Below are 15,167 nucleotides of genomic sequence, written 5' to 3'. Positions count from 1 at the left end.
CTGAAGGCCGGAGTAGGACTCTGAGACCATTTCGTCCTCTGAGCTTGACACCTTTAGACAATTATTCACAGAAACAATGATGAGCATGAACTGAAGCAGTCTGTAAGGCAGAGGCATGATTAAAGTCGGCAGAGTAACATCTCATTTAATGAAGGAGGCGCGATCAAGACTGCAGTGAAGGGGTACAGGTCAGACAGAGGGGGCAGTTGAACAGCTAATGAAAACACTCAGGAAGGTATAATGGAGCAAGGACTGACCAACCAGTCTGTCAAGATCAAAATCAAATGGAAATTTGGATAATCCTGGTCATTTTTATGTAGCTTTTCTTATTTAAACTCACAACATGGACTAACACTTCTTTTTTTTTTTCTTTCCAAATATGCTAGGAAAGCAAAGATATCCTGTTAGTGGATCTAAACTCTGAAATCGACACCAATCAGAATTCTTTAAGAGAAAATTCATTCTTAACAAATGGCATCGCCACCTCCTGCTCTCTCCCTCGACCAAAGCCTCAGGCATCTTTCTTGCCTGAAAATGCCTTTTCTGCCAATCTCAATTTCTTTCCCACCCCTAATCCTGATCCTTTCCGTGATGATCCTTTTGCACAACCAGACCAATCGGCACCCTCTTCGTTTGATTCTCTCAACTCTCCAGATCAGAAGAAAGAGAATTTGAGTAACTTGCCTTCTCCACAGAGTAATGGGCCCCTGAATGGGGATGTTGATTACTTTGGTCAGCAGTTTGACCAAATATCTAACCGGACTGGCAAACAGGAAGCTCAGGCAGGCCCGTGGCCGGCAGTGAGAACTCAAAATGGGGTAACTGAAAGAGAACAGAACGGCTTCCATATCAAATCCTCCCCGAACCCTTTTGTGGGAAGCCCTCCCAAAGGACTGTCTGTACTGAATGGCGTCAAGCAGGACTTGGAAAGCTCTGTCCAGTCCTCAACACATGACTCCATTGCCATTATCCCTCCTCCACAAAGTACCAAACCAGGAAGAGGCAGAAGGACTGCTAAGGTGAATTGTCTTCTCCACATAGCCATTGGCAGAATGCATGTGCGGTACCAAAGGGTGGTGTGATGCAAGCTCTCTTTCCTGCTGCTATAGTAGTTTCCCGTGTGGCTGTAAAATAGAAGGTGGGATAAGGCGCATCGTTCTCCACGAATACCTTCCTCTAATTTGTCGCCCTTCTAAAGCTTCTCACTCGGCAGTGTTTGTCACATTCTGCTTTCCGTGTGCATGCCTTGTCCCTTATTATTAACTAAACACAAGTTTTTTCCGTTTTTAATGCTGCTATGCTTCTATACCTCGGTAAGTTTGATCATCATGTTCTGGGAGGGGAGGGCACGGGCTCATGTGGTCCTTTTTGTCCCTTCCCCCAAACTAACACACACCTCCATGCTGCTCTCACTGTTTTTTCATGGCCCAGGTGGTGGTTCTGAGTTTGTCTCTTCTTTGAAATATCAGTAAATGATTCTTTGTCCTGGGAGAAACTAGTACATTACTCTTAACCATTCCACTCAAAAGCAGTCGAAAATGCAGTTCCTATTAGTGTCTCTTTAAATAGAACATGCAGTTGATCTCATTGATCTAATGATTAGGCTACTGTGTCATCTTTATGCAGGCTGGTTTCGAAACCAGTCCAGTGGCAAAAATATTAAGGCCACTGATTTTCATTCATCCTTCTATCTCAGCTTCAAGCTCTTAACTACAAATGTGTAAATTAGCAAAGCAGATTTCTCTTTGGGTGTCTTTAATCTGTCAGCAAGACCAAATATTCCATTCATTACAAAAATGTCTTTTTTGTGGGGGTGGGGGTGGGAGTGAGTCTATCAGTACCAGAAAGAAATTTTTGCCTTTGCTCCTAAAATTTAAGACACAGGGTAGGAGATGGAATTAAGATGTATTTCACTGCTATTGAATAACTCTTCTATCTCCTTCTCTACCCTGTCAGTCTCCAGCAAATGACTTGCTTGCATCAGACATCTTTGCTCCTCCCATCTCAGAACCTCCAGGTCAGATATCACCTACAGGACAAGCTGCAACCGTACAGACCAACCCTCTGGATCTCTTCAAAACAAACGCTGCTATCCCGGTGGGACCTCTTGCAGGTCTAGGTAGGTACTTCAAGATGGCATTCAGCTTTGCTTTGTTGTTTTCATTAGATGATACTGCACAGAAGGAAGGCTCTTAGCCATGGAGTGTCAAGGGCATACTCTTTGATGTGTATGTCCTCAGCAGCCCTCTGCCACTTTTGCTTCTGTTAACCCCACCCCCATTGGATACTCCTGCCTTAGTGCTGACATTTGGTTCCACGAGTTGATTTGTGAATAAATCTATTTTCAGAATCACACTTACCTGTGCCAAGTGCGAATGGCTTCTTGAAGACAGTAATAGGTGACTCCTGAGCCCAGATTAACATCGAGGGTGGAAGGAACATGAACTAAGAGACACTTGTCTAATGTTTCTGTCGGGAAAAGTTACAGCTTATATATCTTCAGTGTCATTTAATATATCTCCATCAAAGCACTATCCCTTATTCGACTAATTTCTCTTTGGGGAAACATGCGTCCCCAAAAGGACATAAGTCTCAAGAAAGTAAAAATCATAGAAAATAATTCAGTTCTGCTCCCAGTCAAGTGAAAGACTTGCTTAGAATGCTTAGCTGTCCTGAGCAGTCTGAAATATTTAAGCGGTGATAGCTTCTTGCCAATCTCTTAGCTGGCTAAGTGTCTTACTACCATGTTAGAAGATACGTACCAGAAGCCTGAAGTTTAAAAGGGCACAGAGATATAGGAAAACATAGACTTTTATCCCATTCTTAGGATGCACTTTCGCTGCCATCCATTAATATGTCAATGGTTTATGTGAAGCACTGAGCTATATTATAGCAGGACAACAGACAGCCACTGCTCCCAGGCCTGGCCTGGACCTCATCCTCTGCCCACAGTCTCAGGTGTTGTCCTGCCTCCATGGTATATTTGTTTTTGTTTTTTGTTTTGCTTGTTCATTGAATCCCCAAGAGATACACAATCACAAAGTTGTTCGTGCTTGCAGTTATACAATGTTCCACACTCCATGGGTTAGTTTTCAGGAGCCCCAAGAATCTTTGTTGTCCTGGTGGGATTTTGATTTGGCTTTTTGCCTCTTGGTAGCTCTGCAAGCTCCAGGTAGATTCCAGCTTGGGAGAGGATAAGGCGGGTATAGATAAAGGAAGTCTTCCTTCTATAAAATCTGATCAGGGAACTTTCTCTGACTCCTGTCATCATTAGAACTCTGCCATTTTCCAGCAAAGAAAATACTTTGGTTTTGTCATATTGAATCTGTTTAATCTTTTCTGGAGGTGAGTGGCAAGAGTGGCATTGTTACCTAATTACTGAACAGCTGAAATCCATATGTGGGCATGAGAACCCAACCTGTCCAGGTCTCTACTTGCTTTTACACCATCAGTGATTCTTCTTTAGGCCCATGTACCTCCTGGGGGTATGTCCCTTTCTCCTGTTACCATGGTGGAGCTGCTCAGCGCTCTGCCTTGAGGGGCATAGAGAGCTTGCAGGCACTGCCAGCGACTAGACCACATCACGGAGCTTTGTAGTCTAATATCAATGCCCTGAAGAATTTTTGCAGCCAATATTTAACAAGTTGGCCTGAAAATACAGCTGGACCCTATAACTGTTAATTTATTCAGACGAAGTGAAGCTTTTTGGCTAGGTGCCCCTGTGGAGGCCTTGGGGTAGACAACTGCAGAATACTGATGATTCTTCCAAGTTTGGACATGGGACACAAACTGAGCTCTACAGTGTAGCCCCTGTCCACTTGCAGGAATCCTCAGCCAAGCCATGGAAGGTTGTAGGTCTGGCTTCCGCTAGACCCAGCTGGGGGACTGTCTCCTCTGGAGAACTGGGGGAGGGGAAAGGCTATTGTAGAAAGGGGAGCCTTCAGCTTTAACCAGCTACCCTCTATTTTATTCTAGCATCAGAAGGTAATAAAATTTACTTTATAGAACAGACCCACACTTTTTTTTTTAACCTTTGCCCCTACTTTCTCCAGTAAGGCCTTAAAATGCAATATCTGGGAAACATAATGCATATATGGAATCTGGTAGATGGGAATGAAAGAAGTCATATAATATATGCAAGGAAAGCTTTTAATTCCTGGCAAATATATACATATATATATATATGTATTTCTCTTTTACCAGCACTCTCACTAATGCCATCTATAACTAAAGCCACACATTTTCTTAAAGGAAAGTAAGTAATCTAACATACAAGATGATAAAACTCCTCCCTACATTTTTGCACCTCCAATGGCTAGAAATTAAATGAGTGATTCTGGCTTTGGTTAATAGAATTGTGGTAAATTTCTTTTAAAATATTAGCGTGACTTGCATCAGACTATATAGACTTTTAGAAGCCTCTTTAACTGGACCTAAGAGAATGTTTCCCTAGATTAGTTGTTGTGAAGGAAGAATGTGTATTTTTTAATGCAAGTAAAATTTAACTTCTATATCTCTGAAATAGGCATTTGAATTAACATTCAAGATTTAAAAGATTGCCCCATTCCTGGGCACAATGGAAGCAGAAGGATTGGGGTCGTCAATGCAAAACCGGTGTCAGTCTCTGCTATTCAGCCTGAAGACAATCATACTTAGTTTCAAATCTTCTTGTACTCAGTTCCCTTACCTCAGACATTCTGAATTTAGTGAAACCATGTCTGAAAGCCACCATGCTAGCAAACCTGTTGTGTGGATGCCAGGTGAAGGTTAGCGCTCGTGTCAGTGGAACGGAAACAAGTAATATCAATCTCCGATAATACTACACAATTTCAGTACTGACTGTAAAATGTCAGCCTCTGTATGCCACTTTCAAAATATAAGTCACTCTGTAGCACTGTAGCAATGTAGTCCCGTTGTTCATCAATTTGCTTGAGAGGGCACCAGTAACGTTTCCATTGTGAGACTTTTTTTTTTTTTACTTTTTAAGTCACACCCAGCGATGCACAGGGGTTACTCCTGGCTCATGCACTCAGGTATTAACTCCTGGCGGTGCTCAGGGGACCATATAGGATGCTGGGAATCGAATCTGGGTCAGCCGCATGCATGGCAAACACCCTACCCACTGTGCTATAGCTCCAGCCCCTCCATTGTGAGACTTGTTATTTTTTTTGACCTACCAAATATGCCACGGGTAGCTTGCCAGGTTCTGCCATGCGGGTAGGATACTCTCAGTAGCTTGCTGGGCTCTCTGAGAGGGACAGAGGAATGGAACCCGGGTTGGCCGTGTGCAAGGTAAATGCTCTACCCTCTGTGCTATCGCTCCAGCCCATAAATCAGTCTGGAAATAAAAATATTGCTAACTCAAATCTGAAGGCCTTTTCTTAGTTGGCCAAGAAATCTCCCTGAATACAGAAGGCTGTCTTCCAGAGCTCAAAGCCAGTTGAGTTTGAGCGGAGTTATTTCTTTGTGAGGTGGTCTGAGCCTGAGTTTGGGTTTTCTGTTAGTAGTGACAGTTTTACTGAGTCACTGATTCACTGGGGAAGAGGCAGGAGAGAAAATGCTCTTGTGATTAAAACAAGATGTAGGCAGTGAACCTCTCAGGAAAGTGGAAAGTACAAATATCGGAGGGATGTGGATTTTAGCGACATCACTAATTCCTGATCCTCCTGATGAGGGGATTTTCTCTGCACCACCCCCCTCCAAATTCAGTGCCCGGACACAGACAGGCAAGCAGTTACCTTGGAAGGTTTATTTTTGTTGCTTCTCCTGGTCTTCTTTCTGTTCCTCTTCTGAATACTCTGTTCTAACTTCTGGCAAGGTTTATTGAGTGACACATGGCAGGAAGCACTTTTATTTGAAACAGCTCTCCCAGGATATCCAGACTCAGCTCCATTTTTATATATAAAAGTCTGAAACTATTTTGGCATCAACTAAACTTTATCATCTTTTTATATAACTGTGTCAACCTTGGCAGCAGTAAAAAGCAAGGAAACTTTGAAATGGTTTCTTCGGGATGCAAGCATGTCGAGGCCTAATGCACACGCGTGATAGCTGGTTTCCATAAGACTCCAGACAGGAGCCAGCTGCCAAATGCAAAACCCAAACCAATGACTCAGAGTACCCAGAGGATTATCGTAATTAACTACTTTATAATGAGCCTGGTTTGTATATGTAAATGTGTCACTCAGCAAATAAAGTTGTGTTATTGACAAACCCCGCTCAAGTGGTTTGAAGCTCATCAGTGTATGTCTGATAAGAGCTTTTTTCATTTTTGCTGACTTAAGGATTGCATTATTTGGGTTTTGTTTGTTTGTTTGCTTGTTTGTTTTATAGAGAATAGTAAGGGAAGAAAAAAAACAAACATGGCTCTAAAAATACAACCAGGATAGCATATATAGCAATGTTATTGTGTACTATATATGGTAGCTATACTGTATTAGCTAGTTAACTTTTAAAGACATTTAAATACCTTAGAGTGTTTATTTCCACATCATCCTCAAGGGTTTGTGAAATGTTTTCCGTGTAAGTTACTTTTATACACACCATTTTTACTTTCTGAAACTCAAACTTGTCTTTTGAAGCATGTGCCCTGACAAGTCCTTGCTCCCTCTTCTTTTAGGCAGTGTACCAGTTGCACCCCCTCAGGCAGGACCATGGAACCCAACATCTTTAGTCTTTAATCAGCCCACTTCAGTGGTCCCAGGAGCCATGATGGGTGGTCAACCTTCAGGATTCAGTCAAGCAATCGTTTTTGCCGCAAATCCAGCGGTTCCAGGTTGGAACCCACAACCTTCATTGGCAGCCTCAATTTCCCCTCCAGCGCCTGCTGGTTGGGGCCCATCAACACCAGTGGCAACCAATAGTTGGTCATCAACAAGCCCTTTGGGGAATCCTTTCCAGAGCAATATTTTCCCACCTTCTGCTGGGTCTGCCCCATCCCCTTCTATGCTCTCCTCTATGCTGGCCACTCCTCCTCAACCTCCTCCCAGAACTGGCTCTGCAAAGGACATCTCCAGCGATGCCTTCACTGCCTTGGACCCACTTGCCGATAAAGAAGTCAAGGAAGTAAAAGAAATGTTCAAGGACTTCCAGCTGCGGCAGCCACCTGTGGTGCCCGCCAGGAAGGGAGAGCAGTCTTCCTCTGGGACTTCTAGTGCCTTCTCGAATTATTTTCACAGCAAAGTTGGCATTCTTCAAGAGAATGCAGACCATGATGACTTTGATGCCAATCAACTGTTGAAAAAGATTAGTGGTAAGCTACCCACTTCCCTGTCCACTCTGCCAACAGCTATTTCCTCTGTCATATAAGCCCACAGAGTTCCTGAAATAAACTTCTCCCACCCACCAATAAACTTGCTCTTAGTGTTTTTGGTAATCAATAGTTATGATTTGTCAGTACATTTATGCTAATGTGGTAGCAAAAGGTACCATTAGCCTTGATTGTTTCTAAGGACTGGCCCAATGCTGCCCTCTTGTGACAGTTCATAAAAGGGCCGCTAAGAACGGTTGTGTAGAAAAACTTCAACCCTGTTCCACGACCTTCAAATCAAAATCTCCATACGGGGTAAAGGGGTCCAGCCTACTCTTTTATCTGTTAAAAAATCCAGGATGCCTAGTATCTGTTTATTATTTTTGTTCCACTGATACAAATTTTCAAAGAATGGAACAAAATTTCAAAGCTGAATCTTCCAAGGGGAATTGTGACTTTTTTTGGACGAAGGCTTGTCTGCTGACTTCTTGAATCTTTCGCCTTTTAGAACCACCAAAGCCAACTACCAGACAAGGCGTCCTACCAGTTACCAAATCTGCTGACAGTGCATTTGAGAACCCTTTCTCTAAAGATTCCTTCAGTTCATCAAAAGCCTCTGTAAGTATCAACTACTAGAAGTTGCTGCTCCAAGTCCATGCCACAAAAAGTTACCCACTTCTAACTAAATATTTCTTCCATAATAACCTGTTGATGGTAAAGGATGTTTGAATAAAGATTGTTCATTAAGAGTTATCCCAGTCTAAATAGCAATTCAAACTGGGAAAGGATCATTTTTGCAGGAACAACTTATTGTTCTGAATTTGAAAAATGATTTTATATAGAAAAAGGATTTTATTTCTCACTTCATCTAACTTGCAAGTGTATTTGGGGGAGAAAAAACATGAGCTGAAATACTTTCTTAAAGCATCTTGAAAATAGTTAAGTTTCTGATTTCCCATAATTCCTTAGCCCATAAAAAATTTACATTTTCTGAGGCTGGAAAAACAGTCATCCAGGTAGGGCACTTACTTTGCACGCAGCCAAACCAGATTCAATCCCCAGGTCCCCATATGGCCCCCAACTCCAGCCAGGAGTGAGTCTTGAGCACACAACCAAGAGTAAGCCCTAAACACACCCAGGCCCAAAAACTCAAAAATAGGCAAATAAAAGATAAATTAAAATTATATTTTCTATCTGGTTGGAAGCAAATTCACAGACCTTGGTTTTAATGTAAATGATAAAATATATGCCACTAATATGGATTTTAAGTGCTCATGGCCGAGTACTAGCAAGAGAGTACAAGTTACTCATTCTAACTCTCATTAACTATAAACTGAGGACATTTCTCCTGTTCCCCTCCCTCCATTCGTGCTGTATGCAGTGACAGTGTGTTGCACACCCATGGTTGTGGTGATCACACTCTTGTGCTCCTAAGGGTCACACTCCCTCAGTTCTGAGGCAGATATGTATCTATGTTTACTGAGTGCCAACGTGGTGCTCATACACATGCTTGCTAGGAGTTACATTTCCAACTGTGGGGCTCCTACATCTTTTCAGTTGCAGTGATTCCTAGGGGCCACCGCCTATAGTTGCTCTGTTTGAACACTCCTGGCTGCTTTGTAGCTAGAAATCATGTGTGGTGCCAAGGATCTCAGAAAAGCTGCCAGACTTTTGCGTGGGGCATGTGGAGGCACAAGGCATTACTCTGACTCAGTTCCCTGACTCAGTTGGAAGACAGGTGCTACTGCCACTGAGCTCTCTTCTAGCCTGCTAATTATTAATGGATCTAGAATGTCTTAATTGTGGGCTTTTAAAAAAAATTGTTATTCCTATTGACTGTGTTCTTTTATCTCTTCAGATGGCGTCTCCTCAACTTGCTTCTTCTGGTATATATAGGGATCCTTTTGGAAATCCTTTTGCCTAATTTCTGTAAGTAGAAGATTTTATTAAGCTAATTGGGTGGGGGGGTAGAAGTGATGAGAAAGGGTGGCATGGGGTAAGGGTGAATTTTAGAATTAGGAAGAGGTTAAATCTTTGTTACCATAGAAATAGGACTGTTTTAGAAGTAACAGATGTGGAATCCATACTTAGTCAATTTAACGACTTGGCTGGATATTTAAGAATAGAATTGTTTTAAATATCAAAAATAGTAATAAACACATTATGATATGGTGTCTAGCTTATATTTTAATATTTTAGTTCTGCATAAAAATAAAACTCTAACATCGCATTTGGGGTTATTTTACTTTTATACCAAATTTTTTGCAAAGTGTCTTAGAATTAACTTGATCTCCCATAGAAGGTTCAAAATCTGAAATCACCAGTGAGACAGCAGAAGCAGATTATAAGCACAACTTGTCAGCTCCAAAATGCATGGATTTTTTGTGTGTGAGGATCCAGAGTTAGTTTGAAACAGTGCAATGGTATTAAATCTAGGACTGACAATAGCTGCCAATATTGCTTTCAATAACTCGGGTAGGGTGTTTACCTTGCACTCGGCCAACCCGGGTTCGATTCCTCTGCCCCTCTCGGAGAGCACGGCAAGCTACCAAGAGTATCTCGCTTGCACGGCAGAGCCTGGCAAGCTACCCATGGTGTATTCGGTATGCCAAAAACAGCAACAACAAGTTTCACAATGGAGACATTACTGGTGCCCACTCGAGCAAATCACATTGAGCAATGGGATGACAGTGACAGTGACAGTGATTGCTTTCAAAAGTAGTAAAAGTAAAGATGAACGTACAGACTAACTCTTCTTGCCAGTGGATTCTACCCTAAATAAATTATCAGGTAATAGCACCTTCTGCCAAGATCTGGAAGAGCTCATGGAAGCTTTTTATTCTCAAAAGTGGGTGGTAACATCTTTGGCTGAAAAAAAGTGAGTTGGGGGAAGAAGAGTTCTTTTTATTTTAGAGAAGGTCTGGCAGACCTGGTAGCATCTGAAAAGCAGAAAGAAAAGAATCTAATCCTTTGCTTTTGTTTTGTGTTTTTCAACCCTGCATCATTCTGAATGGAACAACTAAATCGTATCTTGTCTTGACTCCAATTTAGTGATTTCAGATAGATAAGCATCTTAAACAAATACAATAAAACTGAATTTATTTGGAATTTAGCCCTATCATTATTAATGGTATGCCTTATCATGATGGTTTTACAGTTATCTTCTTGAAAAAGAAAATTTCTGAGAGCCACTCCCACAGAGCTTCTTTGAAACCAGTTCCTAAATCATTTCTTGTGAGGGGGGTGGTTGGGGCCAAAGGCAGGGGCGCTTAAAGCTCTCCTGGGTTTGTGCTCAAGGGTCACTCTTGGAGATGCTGGAGTTCTGTGCAATGCCAGGGATCAAACAAGGCTTAGTCTCATTCAAGAAAAGCACCATATTCTCAGTATTATCTGCCCAGTCCTCCACATAAATTCTAATGCTCATAAAATCCTTGAAACATGTTGAAAGGCTTAGTGATCTTTGCAGAGATTCATTCTTCTGGATTCCAGGGGAAGTGCATCAAATTGAAAGGCATAAACTACAGTAGAACTCCTGGAGGAACTGTGCATTCATTTGAATTTACAAGAGTCCTCTTTGAAGGCCCTTTCTTTAGTACATGAGGGAAAAAATAATTTTGTTAACCTGATGAGCCCATAGATGAGGGGAAAGAGTTAACATTATTGAGCACTTGCATTAATCACTGTATAACATGTTTTGTGTTTTTTTATTCAATTCTCATATAGACCTTGAAGATACTATTATTGACATTAAGAGGCATGTTTTTATTTGTTTTAGTTTTTGTTTTTGATTTTGGGGTCACATTGGGTGATACACCGGAGTTAACTCCAGGCTCTGCACTCAGGAATAACTCCTGGCAGTGCTCGGGGGACCATGTGGGATGCTGGGAATCAAACCCAGGTTGGCCACATGCAAGGCAAATGCCCTACCCACTGTGCTATCGCTCCAGCCCCAAAGAGGCATATTTTTAATGACTTGTTTTGATTGTAGTTATTGATGCTATTGAGGTGCTGGAAACCAACTCTGGTGGTGCTGGGTTGTGATCCCAGGGTGGAGGGTGGGAGAAGGGGATAGAGTCAGAGGGTGCTGGTGCTGGCTACCACACTCAGAATATCACACATGCAAGACTTCCTTTGTTCTCCCATTTGAAATACCCAGCCCGTGGCCCCATCCCCAATGGGAGTAGCTCCCAAGCTACACTGGCTGTGTGTCACTCCTGGTCATTCCTAGCGGTTGTCATTCTCCTATCCCACCCATGCAGTAGTGCCAGGATGGAACCACCCACTCTCCCCGCACGCAAGTCATGTGCTCAGCCTGTTGAGCTGTCACATCAGCCCATGACTTGAGAGTTTTTAACACCATGATATTGAATCCAAAAATTCCAACCATGAGTTTTCTTTCTTCTCCAGGCACCTGGCATGCTGATTGTCCAGAGGAGCACAAAGGTTGGCCTTCATAGTCAAGGACAAAGCTAATAGTCACAGGAAGTCCTGACCCCTGCCCTTGTTCCAGCTTTGACATATTATCGACCGCCTTATTATTATTTTTTTTGTGGCCTCTTCCACTTGTACAATGTCTTTCTCTGTTTAGGTTAAATCCAAATTGAACCTATGGCTTTAAATAAATTAAGAACTTGAACTCTCTGATAAATGCAAAATCAAATAGTTTCCCTATTTGAACCCTGCCTACTGTGTCCCTCGAATCTTATCAAGCCCTCTGCCTTATACCCTATGGTTGGAAGATAGCGCCACTGCAGCCGCACAGATCCTACTATTTTGAATAAATTTTAAAATCTTTACTGTTCAAAGTTGTCTGTTTTAGAACGTTAAAATCTCAAGATCGCAGTAGAACAAGGAACTTTATTAAATCTTACTTCAAATGATCACTTACACAGAATTTTTGCAGTAAAATTGAAGCAAGTCCAACTTTTTAGGCACTTTGGAATGAGACCTAAAATGCTTTTGTAAAAATAATTTTTCTCTCAAAGACAAAATTGTCCCTTTTCCAAATTCTTGCTTGCTACTCAAATAGGCAAAAGCATTATTTGTCTCTTCACTGCTTTTTTTTCTCTAATCTCTTTTCAGTTAGTCTATCTCCTGGCTTCAGATAGCATTTTGCCTCTCTTGCACAAGCAGCAGAGTTCTAAGGAGCAAAAGAAAAAAAAAAAAGGAAAGTCTAGTGATTTTCTGCCTTCTCAGTAATTGCTAACCCAAGTAACTAGGATTGCAAACGGGAACAACCTTTCTATCTTCTATGGAGTTGGAGGCCATCTTTTTGAGCTAAAGTTCCAGAAAAAGCAATGAATGTGGAAGAAAACTCAACTCAGCAACGAAGACTATAATCTGCAAAGCAACACATCACAAAGCTGAAAAGTGTGTGTGCCAAATATTCAAGGTGCTTATTTAAGGTTATGCTAGACCTTTATTAAGTAACTGGAAAACTTTCTGGAAGCCACAGTGTCATAGTCAGTAGGAAGGTAAATGGGAAAAGAGTAATAATAATAATGATAATAATAATAATAACAATAATAAAGCAGCTGAAGAGCAAGTATTTGGTGTTAGCCTGCAATATTTTTCTTCTCATAGCCTTAGAAACTTTCCCGATTTATCTTCAGTCCTATTGTTAGCACAGTTCTGAAGGTTTACTTCTTGCCAAAATAAGTTTTGTTTTGTTCATGTTGGGTACTTTAATGTTGTGTCTTGACCCCTCATGCTCAGGTTCTTGTGGGTGTTAATGCACCAAGTAGCAGCGTCACCTGTAGGTGGAAGAAGAGAACTGCTCAGGATCTAACCAAGTTGGTGGCCTCTCAAACCTCTGTGATTAACCCTGAGTAGTCCAAGCTAAAGTCCTGTGGTTTTTGTTTAATGATAATAACTGACCATGTACAGCATAATTTTCCATCTGGCTTCCTACTCAGTCATTATAAAACCAGACTTGAAATAGTATTTTATATGTCCAAATACCTACATGTCTAAACTGGAGGCAATTGTTTCTAGCTTGTTGAATTTTTTTGGAAGTAGATACAATTTTGAAAGTAATGATCAGCCACACAACTGTTTTGTACATATTTCTTTTCTCGTGCACTTTTCTGTATGCAAATAAAGCTATAAATTTACTCATTTCAATAAACTGGAATAGCAAAAGTCCTGTTCAAAATCATTTTATTCTAATATTTCGTCCTGTTTGAGTAGCCTCTAGGAGCTGAAGCGATGATAAGGCTTACCCAGATGTTCTGCAGTGCATCCAAATCTTATTTTTTTGTGACCTCATCTGCAAGATTTGGCGATATATGGTCCACAAAGAGGGGGGGCACTGATTTTAATGCAATGGAGAATTCTGTTGTGGTAAACTACTATTTACCAAGCTGTGAGAGGTCCGTTCTTTCTTTCTTTCTTCTTCTCTTTCTTTCTTTCTTTCTTTCTTTCTTTCTTTCTTTCTTTCTTTCTTTCTTTCTTTCTTTCTTTCTTTCTTTCTTTCTTTCTTCTTTCTTTCTTTCTTTCTCTTTCTTTCTCTCTTTCTTTCTTTCTTTCTTTCTTTCTCTCTTTCTCTCTCTCTTTCTTTCTTTCTTTCTTTCTTTCCTTTCTTTCTTTCCTTCAAATCACAGTGAGATATACAAATACAATTTGTTAATGATTGGTTTCCCACCACCAATGCTCTCAATTTCCCTCTTCCCCTTCCTCCCCTCCCCCACTGCACAGGTACTTTTCTTCTCTCTCTCTCTCTCTCTCTCTCTCTCTCTCTCTCTCTCTCTCTGAGAGACACTTTCTGGAAGATACTTTCTGATGTGGCCCTGTAGAAACAGTCTTCTTTACAATGTCTCCAGTAATGATGATACTCAAACCTTTGTGCCAAAGATCAGCTTCTATAGTAACTCAACACCCCTGGAAGGGAGTTTGATTCAAAAATCAGATCTAAGCTAAAAGCTGAACTTTAATGACTATTGTGTCCCCTATTTCTCACATAAAGACAATATGTGAAATGAGTAGAATATTGATTTTTCTCAGATAATCTTGCATCTGTGAAGTGCTTTACCCTTTCCACGATATAACTAACTTTCTATTATTTCCACAACCCTGTGAGGTGAGACCCATTACTGTCTCTTTTCATCTAAGAATGTTATCCACACTTTAAAACAGCTGCAATGTTTCAACCCTAAGGGACCCGTTTCCATGGTATTTTATTATAAAACTATCTTCAGTGGGAAATCTTTTCAATCAGTGATTTCAACTGTCTCCACCAAAATGTTAATCAGGGTGTTCAGAGAGAGCCAAATAATATGCTTCTCTGTCTTTCTTGCGCTGAAAGCAGGGAGAGGAAAGAACAGAAAATGTCTCTAACTCAGGAAACTGGTTAACCCCACAATAAGCTGATGAGTGAGGACTCTGACCTCTATTCCCGGAACAGGGGCATTACAAAGTCTTCTAGAGAGAGATAGGAGTCCCTCAAAAGTCCCTAGTAAATATTTAAGCTAGAGCAGATTGCTAAATAACACAATGCCTGGTTTTTGCTGGGAAATGTTAAGTTTTAACCAACTCCCTTTTATTAAAAATTCAGACTCTGGCTGCTAAATTGACATGGCAAACATGGACACACACGAAGCTATGTGGTAGCAGCTGCCCTATTAAACATGTCCTAATTACAGCCACGGTGATGAACAAGAGCCAGCCATGTGTCAACCCAGCGAGTAAGGAACAGAGCCCCTCACTCACGCTCGTGTTCCTAAAATTATATACTTAATTAAGAAACCTCTCCCCTGTGCTGAAATCACACAAGTTCCAGTCTCCAGGGAGACAACAGTGTGGGCTACTAGTGATAAAGAAACTGGGCTTGGTGGAGGACCAAGGACAAAGTGATTATAAAAAGCAAACGAAAAGTAACTGAAATTCTTCATGACTAAGTTTTCCTTATGATACTAGTCAT

The 15,167-nt window shown here is 41.2% G+C and overlaps 1 protein-coding gene across 3 annotated transcripts in view; it reads left to right on the top strand.

Annotated features, from left to right (window-relative positions):
- DAB2 (DAB adaptor protein 2) overlaps positions 1-13,374 on the top strand; it is a 59,343-nt gene extending 45,969 nt beyond the window's left edge. For all 3 annotated transcript variants that reach the window (XM_055123703.1, XM_004605540.2, XM_004605539.2), the window contains 6 exons: positions 387-1,019; positions 1,957-2,119; positions 6,620-7,252; positions 7,758-7,867; positions 9,108-9,178; positions 11,657-13,374. In XM_055123703.1, the coding sequence (XP_054979678.1) occupies positions 387-1,019; positions 1,957-2,119; positions 6,620-7,252; positions 7,758-7,867; positions 9,108-9,173 (1,605 nt within the window). In that variant the 3' untranslated portion in view covers positions 9,174-9,178; positions 11,657-13,374. The remainder of the gene's footprint in view (positions 1-386; positions 1,020-1,956; positions 2,120-6,619; positions 7,253-7,757; positions 7,868-9,107; positions 9,179-11,656) is intronic.
- Positions 13,375-15,167: the final 1,793 nt, after the last annotated feature.

The sequence above is a fragment of the Sorex araneus genome, chromosome 1 (genome assembly GCF_027595985.1).
Source record: "Sorex araneus isolate mSorAra2 chromosome 1, mSorAra2.pri, whole genome shotgun sequence".
Lineage (NCBI taxonomy): Eukaryota > Metazoa > Chordata > Mammalia > Eulipotyphla > Soricidae > Sorex > Sorex araneus.
Note: the sequence above shows the minus strand (reverse complement) of the source record. Positions and strands in the feature narration are given on the sequence as shown.